We start from the raw sequence: 20012 nt of genomic DNA, 5'->3' as shown, positions 1-20012 counted from the left end.
ATTTTGATTGAGAATGCTTAAAAAACATCTTTGGACAGAAATTATCTCACTGCATCAATACTTGTATCATGCAGGATCATTAAATATAACGCCTGTACGTCAATAGTCAACCATAGATAATCTTCTTTTCAGTTTAATTCCTTGATTTTCTTCCAAAACAAGGTCAAATAATTAATATATAAGGGCAATGGAACAACATATTTTTGGAAAAACTGCACAAATTGTGAAACATTCGCATTTAAAGAATTTATCCCAAGAATGATTGAGCTCGACGGTGAATCCACCAACCTCTTACGAATCAGCCTGAGCAAGGGCCCCATCCTGAAAAGCCACATTCAATAAATCCCTCAACTCCCCCACAAATGACCGGGTGGGATAATTTTTTTATGTCAAATTTAGGTTGAGTCTGAAAATAGTTGTAATGACTGATTCTGATAATCCTCAATGTCCTCTCCCATATCGTCTGTAAAATTATAAGATCCTTATTATCCTTCAGATCATGTATAATAATGCTAGACTTTCATCTTTACTTAAATTATGTTTGAAAGCCACTTTGCTATCATTCAGAGCATTACAATCATTATTAAGTAAATGATAAAAGGTGTTGAAGCAATTACCATTGAATTAACCGGATATAATCTATATTGCGCCTTGAAATCAGTATGTGTGAGTTAAAACTTCACATCTCTATTAAAAAATTTTTTTTTTAAATTGGTAACATCCAATATAGCAGCATTCCTCTTTGTATCAAGGAAATTATGTTTAATGTCAAATTTCTTCTGAATGTTTGAAAGTCACTTAACAGTTGAAAACCACCAGGACCACAAGAGGGGAAAAATGAAAGACCTTTGGGGAGAATTCTAACTTGAATTTCCATCAAATTGACCGTGGAGAGATTAAACACTCCCTTACCTGATGCCGTTCTTAGATGTTCTCTTCTTTTTAACTGTGGTACACGCTCTGTTACTTCTTATATAGGGAACCATCTCTTTTCTCCTTGTAGCGATTCCACATTTGATTTTTCACATTTTTGGGGTCTCTGTTCTCTGGTTCATATATTTCTTGATCTGACTACTAAAAAAAATTGGTGAGGAAGGAGAGGTCTCATTAGTTTGCAATGGGAAGAGTGAAGAACTTAAATGAAATAAGCTATTTTGATGAATATTGGACAATGCTTGTATTCTCTTGTTCCTACTATAATTAGACTCATCCCTTTTATCAAAATTATAGTGGTCATCATAATTCCTATCATTAGAAAAAATGTGTACTTGAATCAAAGATTCTCCTTCTTGGCTGGTTTCACCATTCACCTCTAGTTTGGGCAAAGAACCTTATTTACAGTATGGACAAATTGCTGCCTGGAATTTTCTAATTTTACTCTCTGTGAATCTGCTCTAATTCCTCTGTGTTTTCCCTAAATAGTCCGATTTGGCCCTTAATAACATGTTAAGCTTAATTCCAATAGTAGGGAACAGATAGATGCCCCGGGTATGAATATGGTGATATCTCAAGGACTTAGTACTCAAGATTATTGTGCCATACAGGATCGAGGGAGCTGTTGGAAGTATACAACAAAAAAACAAAGAAGCCCAGAGCTACATCCAATATGACAAAAATACACAGTGAAATACCTATATATCTCTTGAAAAAGGGTAATTTAGTTAAACCCTTTGGCCAAAGTATTTTAAGCCTGCAAGCCACATCAAGACATGACCAAATATTGCATGTCCTAACACTTAATATATACGGGAAGTTGGCTTCTGCATCAGCTGAAGAATGGGGGTGCACTCAGGGAAAAATAGCACTTTGGAAACTATGAGAAAACAGAGTCCCTGTTTGGATATGCACTCCACCTTACAAATGTAAATTATACATACTGGAAAGAGGTGGTGTTAATCACCTCCACTGATTTAGAAAAATATTTTATTATAGTCAAAGGAAAAACAAAAAAATGATTAAAACTGAAACTCACATTAGCGCCTGTATAGAACTGCAGGTCAGTGTATAGTGATAATGTGCCTGCTAATATAAACTATAGCAAAAACCTAACAGGAGCGAACAGCCATAGGAGATGTCTGCATGTGATAGATACTTTATCTGGGCATATGTGCTGGTGCTTGAAAACAAGTGCTAAGTGTACACCATTACAAGTGAAAAAATAATTGCCAAGACTCTCAAATATGAGAGAAATAATACCAATTAAATCTTAATAAAAACCATGTGTGTGTGTGTGTGTGTGTGTGTATTATATACAATGTAAACTGCCAAGATATCTGAAATATCAGCAATGCGAGATCTTCATAAATTTGAAGTGACACAGCCTGACCAGATGTATCCTGATCCATTCCTCCTATGCCTCTCTATGTGTTGAAAATAGCTGTATATAAAACTACACAAATTACATATGCCATTATTTCCTCTTTGATTACTCTTTTTACCTTCAGAAATGTGGGACCGCCATGGGTCCTAAGTATGCGCCAAGTTACACCAATATTTTCCTAGTGATGTGGGAGGAACATTTCATCCTACACAACAATCCCTTTGGCACAAACCTGGTCCTATGGCGCTATATATATGACATAATTTTTATATGGAATGGCGAGGAAGACATTTTAATATCCTTTTTAAACTATCTTAATATTAATAATCTGAATCTGTTTATTTATATCTAGTTTTAATCGAACAGAGATTTCTTTTTTATATCTTACAATATATGTTAAAAATAAAATAAAAACTAAATAATAAATAAATAAAAATAAAACAATGCAAACCAAAACTTTTTTTAAATCCGTCGACTGTAATAATTTTATCTTAAACATTAGCTGCCACCATAAGTCATGGTTAAACAATATCCCCATGCGACAACTAACCAGAATTAAATGTAATTGTTCAGAAGCAGAAGTATTCCATGAACAAGCAAGAATCCTTGAGAAGAGATTCACTGAGAAAAAATATGACTCTACAATAATAAATAAAGCTAGGAATAAGGTTGATGCAATGAATAGAGAATCTTTTAATGATACACACTGAGAAGAAAAAAATGAAAGACAATTTAATTACATTCATTAGATGTTTTAATTGTGAATCCCATAAAATACAAAATATTATTAAACAAATTGCCATGTCCTGAAGGGAGATCCTGTTATGTCCAATTGTCTCACTGAGTAGCCTCATGTGGTGTTTACACGTGCCAAAAACCTAAAGGATGTTCTTGCTCCAAGTGCCCTAAAAGGAAATAAAAACAGTTAATATAAATGAGACATGGTTATCAGCTCCACCAAAAAGGTTTCTACAAATGCATCACATGCAAAGCATGTGCATATTGGAAATAAATTAATCTCTTTTCATGTTTAGATGGAACAACTAAAGGATAGGAAGGATATGAGGGACTTTAAAAAATTACACACCAACTCAGATTTAAAGGCCTGAACCAGGGAAAATAGAAGAAGCTGTCTGTTCTCCACACTAACTAAAAGGGGATATGTTATACATTAATATATTTTTTTCTGCAGTGTATATTGATGAATTGTGAACTGTCACTTAAAAGTTTGCAAAAACATGATATTATCACCCAGCGTCTACTCAATTTTTCAAGATGAAAAACAGAAAATAACTATAGAAACATGTTTTAAGACCCATCCAGCCACTAAATCTCTAATTAAAGATTTTCCTGTCATACAGTTTGCACATAGTACAAGTCATTCATTATTTGCTGTGAGACATTCAGCCACTTATACAATTTTAAATTAATTGGATAAGGAATAAAAAAAAATTCTGATGCTTTCACAAATAAAAGTAAAACGTGCTGTAGTGCCCACGGTTATTCTAACACAAACCAGTGGCAATCGCCAAAAAGACCCAGGTACATGCTGGGTACATGTTGGATACATGCCTTAAACTTGCCTTAAACTAGACCCAGCATTTCTGCAGATTAACAGCGGGGGTCCCTGGCAGTCCCATTCAAACTGAATGGGACTGCCAGGGACCCCTGCTGTGTTAATCCTATGGGTCATTAGTCAATGCAGAAATGCCTTAAATTTGCCTTAAACAAGCCAGGTTACACCCAGCACATAACCGGGCTAGTTTAAGGCAAGCTTTAGAATACTTTTGGTCTCGTCTGTAATCTCTTTTGTGTGTGTCTCAGTCGTGTTTGATTTGTTTTAAAAAAGTAAACCCATTTACTGTGCAATATGTTAAAATAAAAAGAAAACTGTTCTTGTGTTGTAGGTTAATTCAGAATTATTATGTTTAAAGTTTCTAATGAATGTACAATTAAATAGGAAACATTGGTACCAATCCTTAGCATGAAAATAGCAGTTTATTGAACAGACAGAAAAACAGATAATGTTTCAGTTTAAAGAATTAACTGTATATTTTACAATTGTGATAAGTCTTAGATAAAGTTAATTAATTCTACATTTTCTACTTACTCAAGTATGACAAAATCAAGCAAAATCAATTGGTTATTTATTATTTAAAACAATCTGTTGTACTGTATTAACATGTGGATTTAATGATTTTTAATTAATACATGTTTTAATATTAAATAGAGTGAAATATTATATTAATGTTCATATCGAGTGCTTTGATATTAAATACATGTTATTATTCACAAACTTAATTTCTGTGTGATTGCTTTGAAAATCAATTGCTTGTTTACAGTTTCAGACATACTGCGGTACTTTAGTGGAAAATCCATGGAACATTTTTAATGCATCTGTAAAGAAAAGTGAACAACACCAAGGTTTGAAAATCATTCAGTGATTCTATCAGAAGAATGCAGGAATTCCAAGACAGATAATCTTGTATACAGTATTAATTCCTTCACATTGAGAGTTTCAATAACAAAATATATTGACTATCAGGTCTGTTTTTTTATACCACTTATTATAATAACATCAATTGTACGAAACAGAGTAACCAGGTTTCTATATATGTACTAGATTCATATTTCAAAATGTAATGCTCAACATAAACATTTGTCTTATAGTAAACACAGTACTTTATGCATTAATCTAGATGTGTGAGCATTGGTTTAATGTGATACTATGGGTTTTGTGATGAACTAGAACATGTAGAAGCAGTCAAAGGTAATCTATTAATTAGCGAATTCCATTTTAGCAGGACTGTCCATGTCCTGAGCTATGTTTTCCTTGGGAAACACTGCCAGTGCTACATCTGCTCTTGTGGTGGTGTCCACTTCCACCGTAGTGTGATGCTCCAGTACTAGAGTGAAGCACAGCTGTAAAGAAACAAGCAACGTGATAAGGATGAAACATTTTAAAGGAAGAATTAACCAAGTATGATTTAGCCCTAAAATCGGAGCTAATATTTAACATGTGTTTTAGTATCAACAAATTGAAGTTGTCTGCCCTTCTTTTCTTCCCAATTAGCATTGGTAGGCATTTATATAAGAAATACTGTAGGAAGTAAGATGGAATGTACAGTATTAACATTTTCATATAAATTGGTTCTTTTGTATTCCTTTTCACTATTTCAGATCTGAGTTGGTGTAATCTTCCCTGGCAGGTAGATATGTTTAAATGTAAAATACTGGATTAAATAGTATAGTACATTTGACTCAATAGCATACTCTTAAATTTGCACTTTCATTGAGCTTGAAAGGTGACTCTTCCATTCAAGCCCTTGGAAGTGCAAATGTAAGCGTATGCAATTGAGTCAAATGTACTAAACCAGTTACTAGTTACCGGAAATGTTAGTGGAAATTACAGTATGTATTAAATAAAAACTTAATGTAAAGCTTAACATTTGTTCCAGGACAGGAGTATAATAAAAGACAAAGGGAGTTTAAATCTTGAGATTGAAAAAAAATGATTTTAGATACTGTCACTAGGCATCTTCCAGTAAAGTGGTTCAACTCGCAGATAATACCTCTATTCTTTTAATGCCTGTGATACTTTAGTTCTTTCTTGGTTTCAGATTTGAATAGTTGGAATAATATACAAAAACAAAAAGGAATAACTCCTTTACTTACAGATGCTAACAGAACCTTCTCCGCCCAGCCTGAAATAAAGATAGAACATGTGTTAAAGTTAGTTTACAATTTCAGTCACATTACTACATGACACATAACTATTATTTACACTATGTATGTAAACTTCCATCAGAGGATTCCATTTTGTGTACATTGTACGTGTAGTGGGGTACCCCCTGGTTACTATTCTACCAATGGGCTGGCAGTAAACCCTGGTACTCACAGACTTGCCAGTAGTTGGTATGGGGGTTCCCCTTCACCTTGGTACTGCACTTGAGTGAAAGCAGAGGGTGGCACATTCTGTTGCAGCTGGAACAACGGGGTGCCTGCCTTCTGGTTGTACTTAAGGGCAGGACCACCCTAAATTTGGAGGTTGTTCCTTCCCTCTGAGGAAGGCAGGTCACACAAATGGGAGCCTGAGATTGGGGACTACCCATGTGCTGTTCCCTGTGGGGAGGAGTGAGTGTTAACCAATTCCTGTACCTCCGCTAGGGAGTGGGGAACAGCTGGAAAAGCTGAGGGTGCCCTTGGCCTGTAGTGGCAGTCCAGGGACCATCTTCAGTGATAACTGATCCCAGAGACTGTATCCGGCAGAAGACTGCTTGATACCTGTTGTGTTACAGCAGACCTAAGTAATAAACCGTTCCTGTTTGCAATATACCTCCAGTCTGGTTTGTGATCTAACTTGGGGGAGAGGTAATCAGTTCTACTGTGGGAGATCATCTCCATTTCCCTGGATCCAACTGCAGATGGAGGCGCTGCACTGCTAAGTATTATGTGGGGTATGAACCCTGGAAGCCTTTTCCTGTGTCCCCAAGTCATCGTGGACGACACGGCCCTCCTGTTGCCAGCAGGTATATGCACCACACACCTTGTAATGGCCCCTATCTGCCATTGGGGGGGGACACACACCGTTACATACGTAATTATGTTTATGTAACGGTAGAGCTGGCAGTCCTATGTGTTTGTTTATTATATTTATTCTATAGTTATTCAGATAAAAACATTTATAGATTGATAGTGTGTCTACATGCTGCATAATCTTCACTCACCTGGACTCTTCTCCCTCCAGCAGTTTCCTGTATGTGGTGATCTCAATATCCAGAGCCAGCTTCACATTCATCAGTTCCTGGTATTCACGGAGCTGACGAGCCATGTCTTGCTTAGCTTTCTGCAGAGCATCCTCCAGCTCAGTCAATTTACACTTGGCATCTCTGACGGCCATTTCCCCACGTTCCTCAGCCTCAGTTATGGCACCTTCTAGTCTAGCGCGCTGGTAAAACACAAAGTAAATAAAAGATTCTTTCTTACACTATACATTAATAAATGTAACATTGTGCTAGGTTTTGCAATATTTGAGATATTAACAAATGGACAAACAGCCAAATCCTCTTATAATTCTTCCATTCTTCATTTTAAACAGAGTAAATATGTACTGTAATATATAATTTACATTTAATGTTATATTGCATACTAAGGATGTTATCATTGTTTGTTAATCTTGTAAGAATACATATTATACATGTATTAATTTTACCTGATCTTTCACACTCTCTATTTCTCCCTTAAGTCTCTGAATCAGACGGTTGAGCTCAGCAATCTCCTGTTTAGTGTTGCGCAGATTATCCCCATAACTACCTGCTGTGGAGCGCAGCGCCTCGTACTGAAGAGAAAAAATCATGTGTGAGTAGATTGACGCATTGGTGTGGAGCATCTAATTGTATCTAAAGGCATCCAATAAGCCTGGCATCTAAAACCAAATAGCTTGATGATCTTATATTTAGATAATTAAGGAGAATTCTGAAGTTTATAAACAATATACAGTTTTACAATTAGTAGTATGGGGATATTATATTTCTGTAGAGTGCTATATAGCATGTGAATGTTATATATATACTTGGAACTTTACATTGGGACTGTTTGAATCTCTTATCAATAGACTCACCCTTGATTGGTACGTGGCCTCTGCCTCAGCTCTGCTCCTGTTAGCAACGTCCTCATATTGCGATCTGACCTCAGCAATGATACCGTCCAGATCCAGGTCTCGGCTGTTATCCATGGAAACAATGACAGATGTATCTGAGATTTGAGCCTGAAGTTGAGATATTTCCTGTAAAGTAGAGAAAACAGTGATAGATATGATAATGAAGTACAGATATCGTATGAAAAGGACCCTTAATTTGGAAAGATAATGTTTCAAACACATATTGTTTTACTGTCCTTTGTTCCCCAAATCTGTACAAGAAATTATACAGCTAGATATACAAAAAAGATGTCCACATGTTGTAGATATTCGAAATGAAGTTCTAAGTCTTATACAGAAATTGAGTATCCATTTCAAAGTATGTGGTGTAAAATCATTGTTTCTTATTTTTGGAAAATGTTACCAGGTCTGTTGTTCAACAAATTAACGAAAACGAATATTAAGGAGCTCCATATTTATACCGCATCAAACAGAGCGCGCAGGAAGTTGATCTCATCAGACAGGGAGTCCGCCCTTGCTTGTAATTCAGCTTTGCCCATGAAAGCAGCATCAACTTCCTACAGGTAAGATACAAATAGATAAATATATTCAGTCAATGTTATGCCGTATAAGACTATGCTTCTGATATTAAAACAGCACTTAATTTAAAATCCTATAGGAGTTTAATTTTAAACAAATTAATTGTGTAGAATTAGATAATACCATATTTTTCCCCACACGTTAATGCTTTTGAATGTACTAAACTTCGTTTAGGAAGTCACACAACTTCATCCATTAAGGAACTGCAGCATTTATTAAAATAAAATGCCAAAAAACAGGCAAGAGCAAATTCTGCTTTAAAATTCTAAAATAAATATTTTACTGATTCAAAGTTACATTTTGACCTAAATGAAATAAGACTACATTTTGTACAGTTCATCACTTTACACTTACCCTCTTAAGCCCAACAAATTCATTCTCTGCAGCTGTGCGTCGGTTGACTTCCTCTTCATATCTGTTTGGTAAGAAAGTTTTATTAAGTGGTGTGTTTGTAGATTAGTATATGGTTTTGATGGTATTTTGCAGTGTTTAGAGAACCAACATGTCTCCTAATTTACATACTTTCTTCTGAATTCTTCTACTGCTTCCTCCATATTCCTCCTTTCTGCATCCAGACGCGCTCTTTCACATCCCAGATTCTCCAGCTGTCTCCTGAGACTGCTAATGTAGGCCTCAAAGAGAGGTTCAATTTGAGATCTAGCAGTTCTTTGGTCTTGTAAAAGAGACCACTTTGTCTCCAGCATTTTATTCTGTTGCTCCAAAAATCGCACCTACAGTAGGATACATAAAAATGTAAATAAATAGACAATTGTGAAAATAGTTATAAATGTTTGCAACACCTTCTTTTCTTTGAACTAAATAATGAGTATTTTGAAATGGTCAATTCTTGCTAATGGTTACCTGTTCATAAAATAAATAGATGTAAATAATAACATTGAAATATAGATGAAAATCATTTATATAAAATATAACAAATTAAAATGTTCTTCCTAATTTTGTGATCAAATGCACCAAAATATTAAAGCAGTCAAAAGGTAACAAAAAGTGTAATTTTATGAGTTAAAGAAATCTTGGCAGCTTCCAACGTTTTGATGCAGACAGGCACCTTCATCAGTGTTTTTCATCATTTTGCCAAATTGTACTTTTCCCTTCACAGTAAAGAGATACTAACCTGTCGTTGCATCTTAATGAAATATTAAGTGATTTTTGTATGTCATTTGGAAATGATGAAATCAAGAGTCTGTTTAAATTGTTTTCAATTTTAGGAAAAATGTATGTAGAATAAACAATGTACACAGTGGTGTTATAAAATAAACAGTAGGATATATATAAATATATATAAAATAAACAGTAGGATATACGGTACATTTTTATAACACAATGCAACAAAGATAAACGTACACAACAAAAAAGGGAATCTCTGTCACAGGAAGCTTACAATCTAAATAATATTTGAACATTTTTGATTGTGTTAACAAATGTAAAGCTCTTAGACCAAAACATTATTTTTCTATGCCATGTTTATTTGGTGATCGTTTTCCATATCTTGTTTGATGTAGGTTCTTCAAGCCAGGACATGACATAGCCTCTTTCCAATATATAAGCTGTCCAGCATGTTTACCTTACCTTGTTGATGAAGGAGGCAAACTGATTATTGAGACCCTTGATTTGATCCTTCTCATCTGTCCTCATTCTCTGGATGTTTGGATCAATCTCCAAATTGAGTGGGGCCAGGAGACTTTGATTCACAGTAACATTGTTGATGCTTGCCGAGCAAGATGATCCCCCAAATCCATAGCTAGATCCACCAAAACTATGTCCACTACCATATCCTCCATATCCATGTCCACTTCCCACTGGTCGACAACTTCCAACTGACATCTTATGTCCACCTGATCCATGACTATAGACACTTTTGCTTCCAAAGCAAGGTAGCGCTTTGTGTCCCATGGATACTTTCTTTGAAGTGAATGAACTCCCACTGTGTTTGCTGAAAGAAGATAAACAAGCTGAGGATGAGCTGAAATTCTTGTGCCCAGAGCCAGAGCTGCCATGTGTGGATTGATGAGATTGGTGAGACATGTTGCTTCTGCAAGAATCGTAAGGACAATGAAGTATTGGAGCTGACTGTTGAGTGAGCTTTTAGTAAGTCCTTCTGAGTTCATACAGTAGCAGAGACTAACCCCTTTTATATTCACAGCTATATGGGTTGGGCTAATTTGAAGTATACTTAGAGCTATAATTGCCTCTTATGAGCTTGGATTGCTAACATTATCACATCTCAAACATCCACTTAATAGAAAGCAAAGTATGAAGAACCGTGGTTGCACTTGTCAACGGTGGTTATTTTCTGACCCCAGGTATTAAAGATGTGATTCCACAGACAAACGTTATCTCCTGGGTTAAATAGTCTTTTGATTTACTGTACAGGCACATGTAAATAAATCAGCTCATACAATACTTTCCCATAAGCTCTTCGTGCAAAACAGAGTGAGACTTCAGGGGCTGTGCTTGTTGGAAAACAGTTTTCTATGACATTAACAATGTGTTTACTAATTTGCATCCAATTCAATACTGCTTATGATCTTTTTTCTTGCACTTAACTACTCCTAAATTACTCGCTTTGCTATTTTGAAGCCTTTCTTTTTGAAGACGTATTAGATATGTTCCTGTCCATCTTGGAAGTGTCTGCATAACTTCTACAAGATATTTGGGATCAAAGAATCATAAGACTACTGCTGTAGAAATTGCACTCTAATTGGTCCTTTAAACTTTTTGTTATTCTGGATGCCACTGTTGGAGAATGGGCTTGCAAAGTAGTATCATGAGTGCTGTTATAATATCGGCTTATTCTGGTATGTATTTAGCAAGATATTTGCTCATCCCTTGCATACTATCTCCTATGTGGAGATGGCATCTCTGTGATTGATTTAAACCTTTGTATGTTGTGATGACATATTGGAATCTCATGTTGTGTCATTTTTCTACTTTGCATTGCAGCTTGTCTTTGTTGAGCTTGACATTGAGTTCTCGTGCTTTGCCCCAAATCTTTTCTATTATGGCGGTATGCTCACTTTTAGGGGCCTATGCTGAAAGCGCCGATAAGTCACTTATAGAGGCCATTTCAGCAAAACGCCTGCTGCTATTCAGTAAGTTTCGATAAGTCGATGATTCGTCATTTTTTTTGTTGACAATAATTTTTTTTGCCAAACGAGCGGTGATAAACCACTAATCTTCAGGTTTTCAAATCTGTTCAATTCTAGTAACCGCGATTAGCTTATCGTTGCGAATCACAGCTCTAGAATGTCAATTTCCTCTCAAAATCCTCTGCCAGGAAAAGTTTATGTGAGTCTGGTGAGAACTTGCTGAGAAGCAGCGAGAGGGGACTTCACAGTACGAGAGCTTGCAGATACGCTGGGATTCAAAGGGTGAAGACTTCTAAAGGCAAGTTAAATATTGAATGCATGTAAATGTCTTTTTTCAGATTTTTTCATTGTATGTATTTATTTTTATGTTTGTGATTGCCCAATGACTGACACTGTAGTAATTTGTGCCCCTTTAGGGTACAGATACAGATGCAGCAGCCGTTATTCGAACATTTCATGGACCCGTTTTCGTGAACTCTGCTGTATTCCACGCGTCACTCACTCGTTATTCTTCTGTGAACGATGCCGTGAATGCCGCCAATCACACCAGTCACACCTATGTTTAGCGCAGTTGATTTCTTTGAATTACCTGGATTCGGATTTCTTTGGGTGCAATTCTTCGCGAATCTGCCAGGTGGCAGAAATGAATGAATTGTAATATGTACACTTATAGTACTGTGCTGCAGTACTGTGTCGATTTGCAGGGGTTTAAAAAACAGATAAAAACCAAGTCTACAGTACCACGGTGGTCTATTGTGAATCGACCTTGATCCTTGAAGATGTTATCAAATTTAGGCGTTTCATAATAAAAACCTCTAAAACACAAAGCTGTGGGCTTTTTTCTGCATTCTTATCTTTGCACAATTGCTGACTGGACTGGACACCATGTGTACACCGTACACATATAAAAACCTGACTGTAGTTATGCATTTTTAATATGTTCTGCAATTAATGATGCAACAGATTAGATGGCGACTTTATCAGAAATATATGAATATTTAATTTCGAACTATGATTTTTACAAATTTTCACCTGACGTTCATGGGTGGAAGCGTTCGGTGATGCAAACCTTAAGTAACAATCATTGCTTTTTTCGTGTTGCCCATCCTGTCGAATATAGAAGAGGGTATTGTTGTGTGATCCCAGATTTTTACAGTCTGTTTGATCATGGCAACTGCAAAAAGAGAAAGGTTGGGTTTAATCCATATAAGATTCATCTATCACAATCCAGCAATGTGCCAGCGCCGGCACCAACACCGGCTTACAATAACCGTCCAACCGTCAGTGAAAACCTGGTGAAAGTGGATAAAAAATATCCCGAAGTACCAGTTTTTGAGAGTAAGAAGAAATTGCTCACAGAACCATGTTTTTGAAAAAAGGCCAGAGATCTAGAGAACACATTTTTATAAAGAGACTATTGCAAAAAGGACATAACAATGGCCCATGAAGCTGCAAGTAAGTTGAATAGAGATTAGCTCTTGTGCGTGAGCAATAAGAAAGCTAAGAATGATCAGACTTGTTTTATCCCGTTCATCACGAAATACAATGGAATGGCTCCTAAAATTAACAAAATTATTAACAAACATTGGGAGATTTTGCTGAGAGACAGTTTGTTGGGGACAATCTTAGCTAAAAAATGCAAATTGTCTATCAGAGAGCAAGAAATTTCAAGACAACTCTGGCACCAAGTTGCCGATCAACTCTATCAAAGAAAAAAACATAATGTGGCTAAAAGATCTAAAAGGATATCACACGTGCCCAAATTTCATAGGCAAACCTACTCAAGTTGCATAGGCTGTAAGTTCATCACTATATGCAAAAAGTTCAGGTCCAATGTGACAGGCAAAGAATTTAATATACAATTTTGGGAAAAACCAGGCGCTTACCTTTAGTGTCAGATCATGAAATAGTAATGAAACCAATAAATGTGGTTTCCCTCTTTTATTGCAAAGATAATCTTGTAGTCCCTTCTGCTTCAACCCCTAATAAGGGATAATCCAAAGCCCTTTGTGGAAACGTAGAGACAAACAGATTAGGGGGAGCGAGGGATTAGTAGATACACGCTATACAATATTCAACTATTAGATATGCATACAGTAAACCCAATGCGGTGGGGGTGGGACAGAAAATAATATAATATAATGTGCTACATTATAGATACTTACACGGCCGTGTGTAAGTACAATCCAAAATGGGTGTCTTTGTGATATATACTGACCCTTCCACAGGTGAGTGCAGGGGGGTCACAGTAAATATCTATATATAAATATAAATAAATACTCACACGGCCCAGTGTGAGTAGAGGTGCAGGGCAGATGTCTTTAGGGTTGAGTTAGCCTGTCCCCGATAGTTGCGGGCCAATCACATCTGGTTAAGCCCATAACAGGGCTATGGCTGGTCTGCCCTCCTCTATTGTATATGGTCAAGCAGGCTGACTCTCCGATACAGCGGTGTAGAGGGATAAGTGAGGCACAGTCTTAGTGGTATATATAAAAAAGGGTATTTATTTGGTATAAAAACAGTAATAGTCTCACACTCACATAAATAAAACAATATCCCCTGGCTCTTCCGAGTAGCCCAATCTGGCAGTATACCGCTCCGGCCCTGTGTCCGGGGTGCAGAGAGCTGGAGCTGATCTGCCCGGCTGCAGATGCTGCTGAAAGGACTTTCTACAGAAGCCTCCATAGGACAAAACTGGAACAGGATTTGAGCAACGCGTTTCGCCGATTGGACGGCTCATTTAGCCTGAGGAAGCCGTCCAATCGGCCGACTAAATCATATTTCCAGACATTGAGAACATCATCCCCAAAAGGTATGAATATGGAGTTCAACCTGATATCCTTTCTCAAGGGTAGTTAGGTAAAATTCTATAACATTCTGCAGCAACATCAGTTTCCAGATTCTCCATAACATTTTATGATTACCCTATAAAGTGTTTTTGTATGCATATTTTTATATACACAAAGATTCCCAGCAAGCTCTAAGAAACCCCAAAATTACCACATAATATATATATATGTATATAAGTTTAAATTGGAGTGCTACTGGGCGTGGCTAAATGTGTACAACAGGAGCTGGTTGGGAAAGTTCCAATGTGATCATTCTTCCTCTAATTATAGAGGTAAATAAGAATTCTAATAAGTTAGTGTTAGGACCTGCAAATTTGGTCATGCCTTGATGTGGCTTGCAGGCTTAAAATGCTTTTGCCAAAGGGTTTAACTAAATGACCATTTTTCAAGAGATATATAGGTATTGCACTGTGTATTTTTATCATATTGGATGTAGCTTTGGACTTCTTTGTTTTTTGTTGTATACATGTTTTTATATGTTTTAACATTTGTGTATATATGAAAATTGTATTCCATTATTGTTTTGTATGTATTGTATGTATGTCTTTATTTATATAGCGCCATAAATGTACATAGCGCTTCACAGTAGTAATACATATCATATAAATAACAAATAATATAAATAACAGATCATGGGAATAAGTGCTTCAGACATACTGTAAAAGTAACATTAAGGAAGGAGTCTCTGCTCCGAGGAGCTTACAATCTAATTGGTAGGTAGGGAGAACGTACAGAGACAGTAGGAGGGAATTCTAGTAAGTGCGTCTGGAGGGGGCCAAGATTTATGTATCATGTGTCCATGATTATCCAGTGCTATTCATATGCTTCTTTAAGCATATGTGTCTTAAGGTGTGTACGATAATGCAGTAGCATTTAATATCAAGGTCCCAAAACTATACAGTGATAAGGATGCGTGTTATGGATGAGCTATATTCAGCATTGAGTGCATTAGAACTACAAGGATCTTTTTTTCTGTTTTTTTTTTCAAAAAGACACGGAAAGGGTTCATTTTTTTTTTTTTTTTTAGAATAGGCTCTATAAAAGCCCATGTATGACTATAGAGCTCCATTACCCCTGATGAAGTGACGTAGCACGGCATGAAACATGTAGAGTGAAGCTATCTGCATTCGTGAGCGGAGATACCTGGAGTTTGGCGCCTGACAGTGACGCCATCGGGAGAGGTGTTGTGAGGATTCGCAGGCACAAATGGAGTAAAATGCTGATCCCAGCAGCTGGATGCCACACAGAGGAATCAAGGTGTTGATAGCATTTTGTGTCGTGCAATACGAGCCGATATATTGTGTGTGGTTTTTTATGTGTGTACTAATAAATGTTTTAATCAGTACTACACTAGGTACTTTTTATTTAATTTCATTTTGTGCAGATCAAGTTTATTGGAGACATTGAAGTTCGGATGTGTTTGCAGACCTGTCCAAATACAAGGAAGGGGATCAAAGACATTCATTACCTGCCTGTGATTAACTTCCTTTCTGTAAGTAGCTATTTGTCGGGGTGCAGTGAGCTTTATAATCAAAGATTCTGTGCAATGGTTTGTTCCTTTTGTATACATCCATAGGAAACACTGTTTTGGATGGAAAAAAGTTTATAGCCATCTACATGGATAACGGGACTGGTTTTCACATCCACATATATATTGGACTGGTATTGTACGGTTCTATTTATGCCTGGTATTTGATTTGTTTGTCCTAGCTTCATTGCCATAGCGGATAGGCACTCTGGTAACAAGTTTCTTTTATTTTAAATTTTAATGTTAATACTACTGTATTACAGCAGAGCGTCTCCGGAGCACAACCTTGTTGATTTGAGGTCCGGGGAACAACTGCTTCCCGAAATATTCCCGAAATTAGTGGTGAATAAAGCATTTATTCACAATACAAATATTCAATGATTCTTTAAAAAAAATAAAAAAATTGGAATCGCCAAACTTTAAAAAGCTTTTAAAAATGTGTACAGTCCACCTTTCCAAATAAGATATGGCAGATGTTCTCCATGTACAGTATGTACTAGCGCCAGAGTCCCCGATGACAATGTCAGTGGGGCAAACTTGAGATTTCTAGTTTGGTAGAAAGGATATAGTTGGTACAATATGGATCGTTCAATTAGGAAGATACCAGTGAGCAAATGTACTTACATGAAATATACTTTTCAAAATATTCCATGTGGTTTGTGGCAACATACACTACCACTTCATTAGTGAATAATGTAACACAGTGTTTAGGTGCTCTAATATACCAAACCCAGGTATAAAGTGTGAGAGACACTGCTGAGAGAGCCGTGCGGAAGCAGGGACATCGCCACATGGACTAAGATAAGCAAAACCCTTTCTATTGTATGCAAAGACTGTGCTGTTACTTTATTGCCTATGCCAGGGCATGTTTTGGGCTGACAACCGGCTTAGCTGGCGGCCCCAATAGTAAGTGTCTGATGAAATCAGTAAGCTCCCTGACAGGGATAGGTATTTATTTATGCTTTTTATTTTGGTTTGGTTTCCTTAAAGGGACGGTGGGCCTGCGAATACATTACTTAACCCCTATCAATAAACCCCACGTAAATAGAAGTACTGTGTTTCCGGCCTTATTTGGGATAAAAGAGACCTCAATGTGATGTGATTGTCATATATGGTGGAGAATAATGTGGGCAGTCCCAGCGGAAACTGTGGGTTTGAACATAAATGCGGGGATTTAAAATGGCCACCCAACTGAAGTGAAAAGCAAGCAAAGTCTGCCTGTGTATGACCAGTTGTGCTACAGCATGCACAGAGAATGTATGAAGGGTGGATGCAATAGCACCCAAAGGTCAGAAGATTGAAAGGTACTGAAACCAAGCAGAAAACCAATTTTTTTCTGAAGGGAGTGAATTGACAGCTAGCAAGTGCTGAGTGTAAAGTTTGCCCCATGGGGTATGAAAGGATTGCTGTGTAAAGCTAATGCCTTTTGCTGAAGTGAGTGAAGTTGAAGCTAGCAAGTGCTGTGTATAAAGATAACGCCATAAGCAAAGTGCTGAGTGTCAGAATTTCCCCGCTGGGTTTTTTTAAATGGCCGACTTGAAATGTTTGTTTTGCAATGTACGTAATCATACAAAACAATGTCCCTTAAGGTCCTACAATGATGATGATGACAACGACTCATACCAGATTAATTTAGTATGCTGGGCCTGTCGTGAAATAGGTCACATGGAAGATGTGTGTCCCCAAATATTCAACGATAAAAAGCTGCAAAAGCAAACAAGGCCCTGGGAGTGCAAACAAGATGTGGAAGCTTATACCAGTGAGTGTTTATCCAGTACAACTGATGTTTCTGGAGCTAATAAAGCAAAAAGAAAGAAGAAAAAGAAAAGTGTTTCTCAAGTCACAGAGGAAGTGACCGTACCACTTGAACCTGCGCTGTCAGGACATGCGTCAGAAAGGCGCCGAGATGTGCTGCAGACCGGAGTGATGGGCAGAATTGTCATGGGAACGGTGGCAAAGGATAAGGAGGAGCAAAGGGATGCTGAATCCTTGATCCAGAATAAAGAGGCCTTAGTTTCTGCACTACAAACTGCCCGCCATGATTATGAAGTCCTGTGGGAGCAATTGAATAAGGAGCGAGAAGTGAACACCAAGTTACAGAGGTGTATACTCCCAGCTTTACATGAGTATTATGCTTTGAAGAAAACAGAGTGTATCTTAAGGAGTGAGCTTGAGGAGGTGACAACTAGTCTGGAAAAGGCCAACAGCTCAATTGCTACCATGGAGGAAAAGCAGAACAAGTCTGACAAACTGATTGCTAATACTTGTACCCTTACCCACCTCAGTACTGGGGACTGGCCAGGTCTGCGGGCATACAGGCGTTACACGGTGTAATTCAACCCGCGTACTGGCCAATCATGCCTAAACGACTACTGGTAACTTTTGCCCACGAACTCCTGCAAACAAAATAATTGGATTTCCACTCACATACAGAGGCGGCACAATTTATTCTTATTCGGCTAGTTCCGCAAGCCGGGAGATTTCCCGGCTTGCTAGCCAAATCCCCTCGGCGTGCCGCGCGTCGCCGATGCGTGGTCACGCTTCATCGGGTGCCTGCGCCCCATGCGCGCATGCCCAGGGCTCCCCGAGGGAGCCCTGGTGTCCCGCGATGTGGGGGACGGCGGTGGGGGGTTCCGGGGGACCCGGCGGACCCAGAGAGGGGAGGGAGAAGCCCCGATCGGAGGACCGCTCCTCCGAGGCTTCGGCGCATGCAAGGGACACCCCGGCGCGCGCCCGGTTACTGTCGCGGCCGAGACCGGGTAAATGTAAGGATAAACTCGGCCGCGACAGTATCCCACCTAAAACTGACACACAAGAAATCCCACAGTTCTAGGGCTAAGGAAACATGAAAACAAAAAAAACCAGGAGTTACTTTACTTTAACAAAAGAGGCCTTAAAAGAATAATATAAAGAAACCCCTAGTGTAGCACTCCTTATCCTTATTCTTTTTTTAAGGCCTCTTTTTTGCTATATATGTTACTACTCCAAGCACCCAGTACTTTTTGACTGTTGCAAGAGTTCATCTCCCTATTTCCCTTCCCTTTATAATTACAGTCACTTTACTTTCCACGTGTATTATCCCTGGTCCCAGGCGTATGGAGCTACTAGGGACCCCATGGATCAGGGGTAATCAAAGGGCTTAACCATAATTGTGTAGCCTGGTTACCCTCTACTGTCAGAATCAACAAGGGACACTTTTCAAAGAAACAAATATGAAAGCTTTGGAAATATTGAGGGTGTCGACATCATTGGTGATGACATAATCATTGCATCTAGCGCTAAAAGTGATCATCATGATGCTATATTAAAAAAGATTTAGGGCAAAGCAGCAAAACTATATTTGAGCTAAACAAAGACCAGCCACACTTCCAAGAGGACAAATTAAACAACATGAATTAAACAACATGAGTGTGACGGTAGGAGGTAACAGGCTTTCAAATAAAGGTCAAGCCCATTTTGGTTACCCCTGATCCCTGTATAAGGGTCCAAGAGAGTAAGCTGTTGGGCTCAGTAACAGTGTACCATTCCCATATACTGTATGTAATAACAGTATTTTTTGTGTTTTTCCCTTTTCGGGCATGCGATCAAGCAGGGATTGCTATGTATGAGTTTCAAGGGTTTTTTGCGGAGGAACCGTTGACAGAATGTGCCTAGGAGGTTGGGGTCCAGAGTTGTCGGTTCCCCTATAAATGAACCCGGGAATCATGCCTGATTCTAGGATACATGTAGGCACATTGTCCCGGCAATATCTCCCCTTGAAAACGCAAGCGCGACTCACCACTAGGGTACCCTGCTTCAGAGAGCCCAGAAAGGAGAATGAGGCACAGGGTTACAACATGTATTCCTGTAGTTGAGGGAATCCCTAGGTTAAGGGGGTTACCCCAGCTAGTACCAAGGTGACTCACAACCAGTATAAGGGTTGTGGCTGCCCCAATTGTATATAAGGTTGAGGGGGGACTATGAGAGTCCC

At 38.0% G+C, this 20012-nt stretch overlaps 1 protein-coding gene across 1 annotated transcript; it reads right to left on the bottom strand.

Annotated features, from left to right (window-relative positions):
* Positions 1-4502: 4502 nt before the first annotated feature.
* Positions 4503-10665, bottom strand: LOC142490086 (keratin, type II cytoskeletal cochleal-like). Its single transcript, XM_075591880.1, has 9 exons — positions 10146-10665; positions 9081-9289; positions 8913-8973; positions 8441-8536; positions 7941-8105; positions 7533-7658; positions 7048-7268; positions 5996-6024; positions 4503-5242 (listed from the first exon to the last, which is right to left on the bottom strand). The coding sequence occupies exons 1-9, from the start codon at positions 10599-10601 to the stop codon at positions 5118-5120; spliced, it is 1488 nt and encodes a 495-aa protein (XP_075447995.1). The 5' UTR covers positions 10602-10665; the 3' UTR covers positions 4503-5117.
* Between the last annotated feature and the right edge of the window lie 9347 nt (positions 10666-20012).

Source organism: Ascaphus truei, chromosome 3, assembly GCF_040206685.1.
Source record: "Ascaphus truei isolate aAscTru1 chromosome 3, aAscTru1.hap1, whole genome shotgun sequence".
Classification (NCBI taxonomy): domain Eukaryota; kingdom Metazoa; phylum Chordata; class Amphibia; order Anura; family Ascaphidae; genus Ascaphus; species Ascaphus truei.
This window is presented reverse-complemented; position numbering and strand designations above follow the sequence as displayed.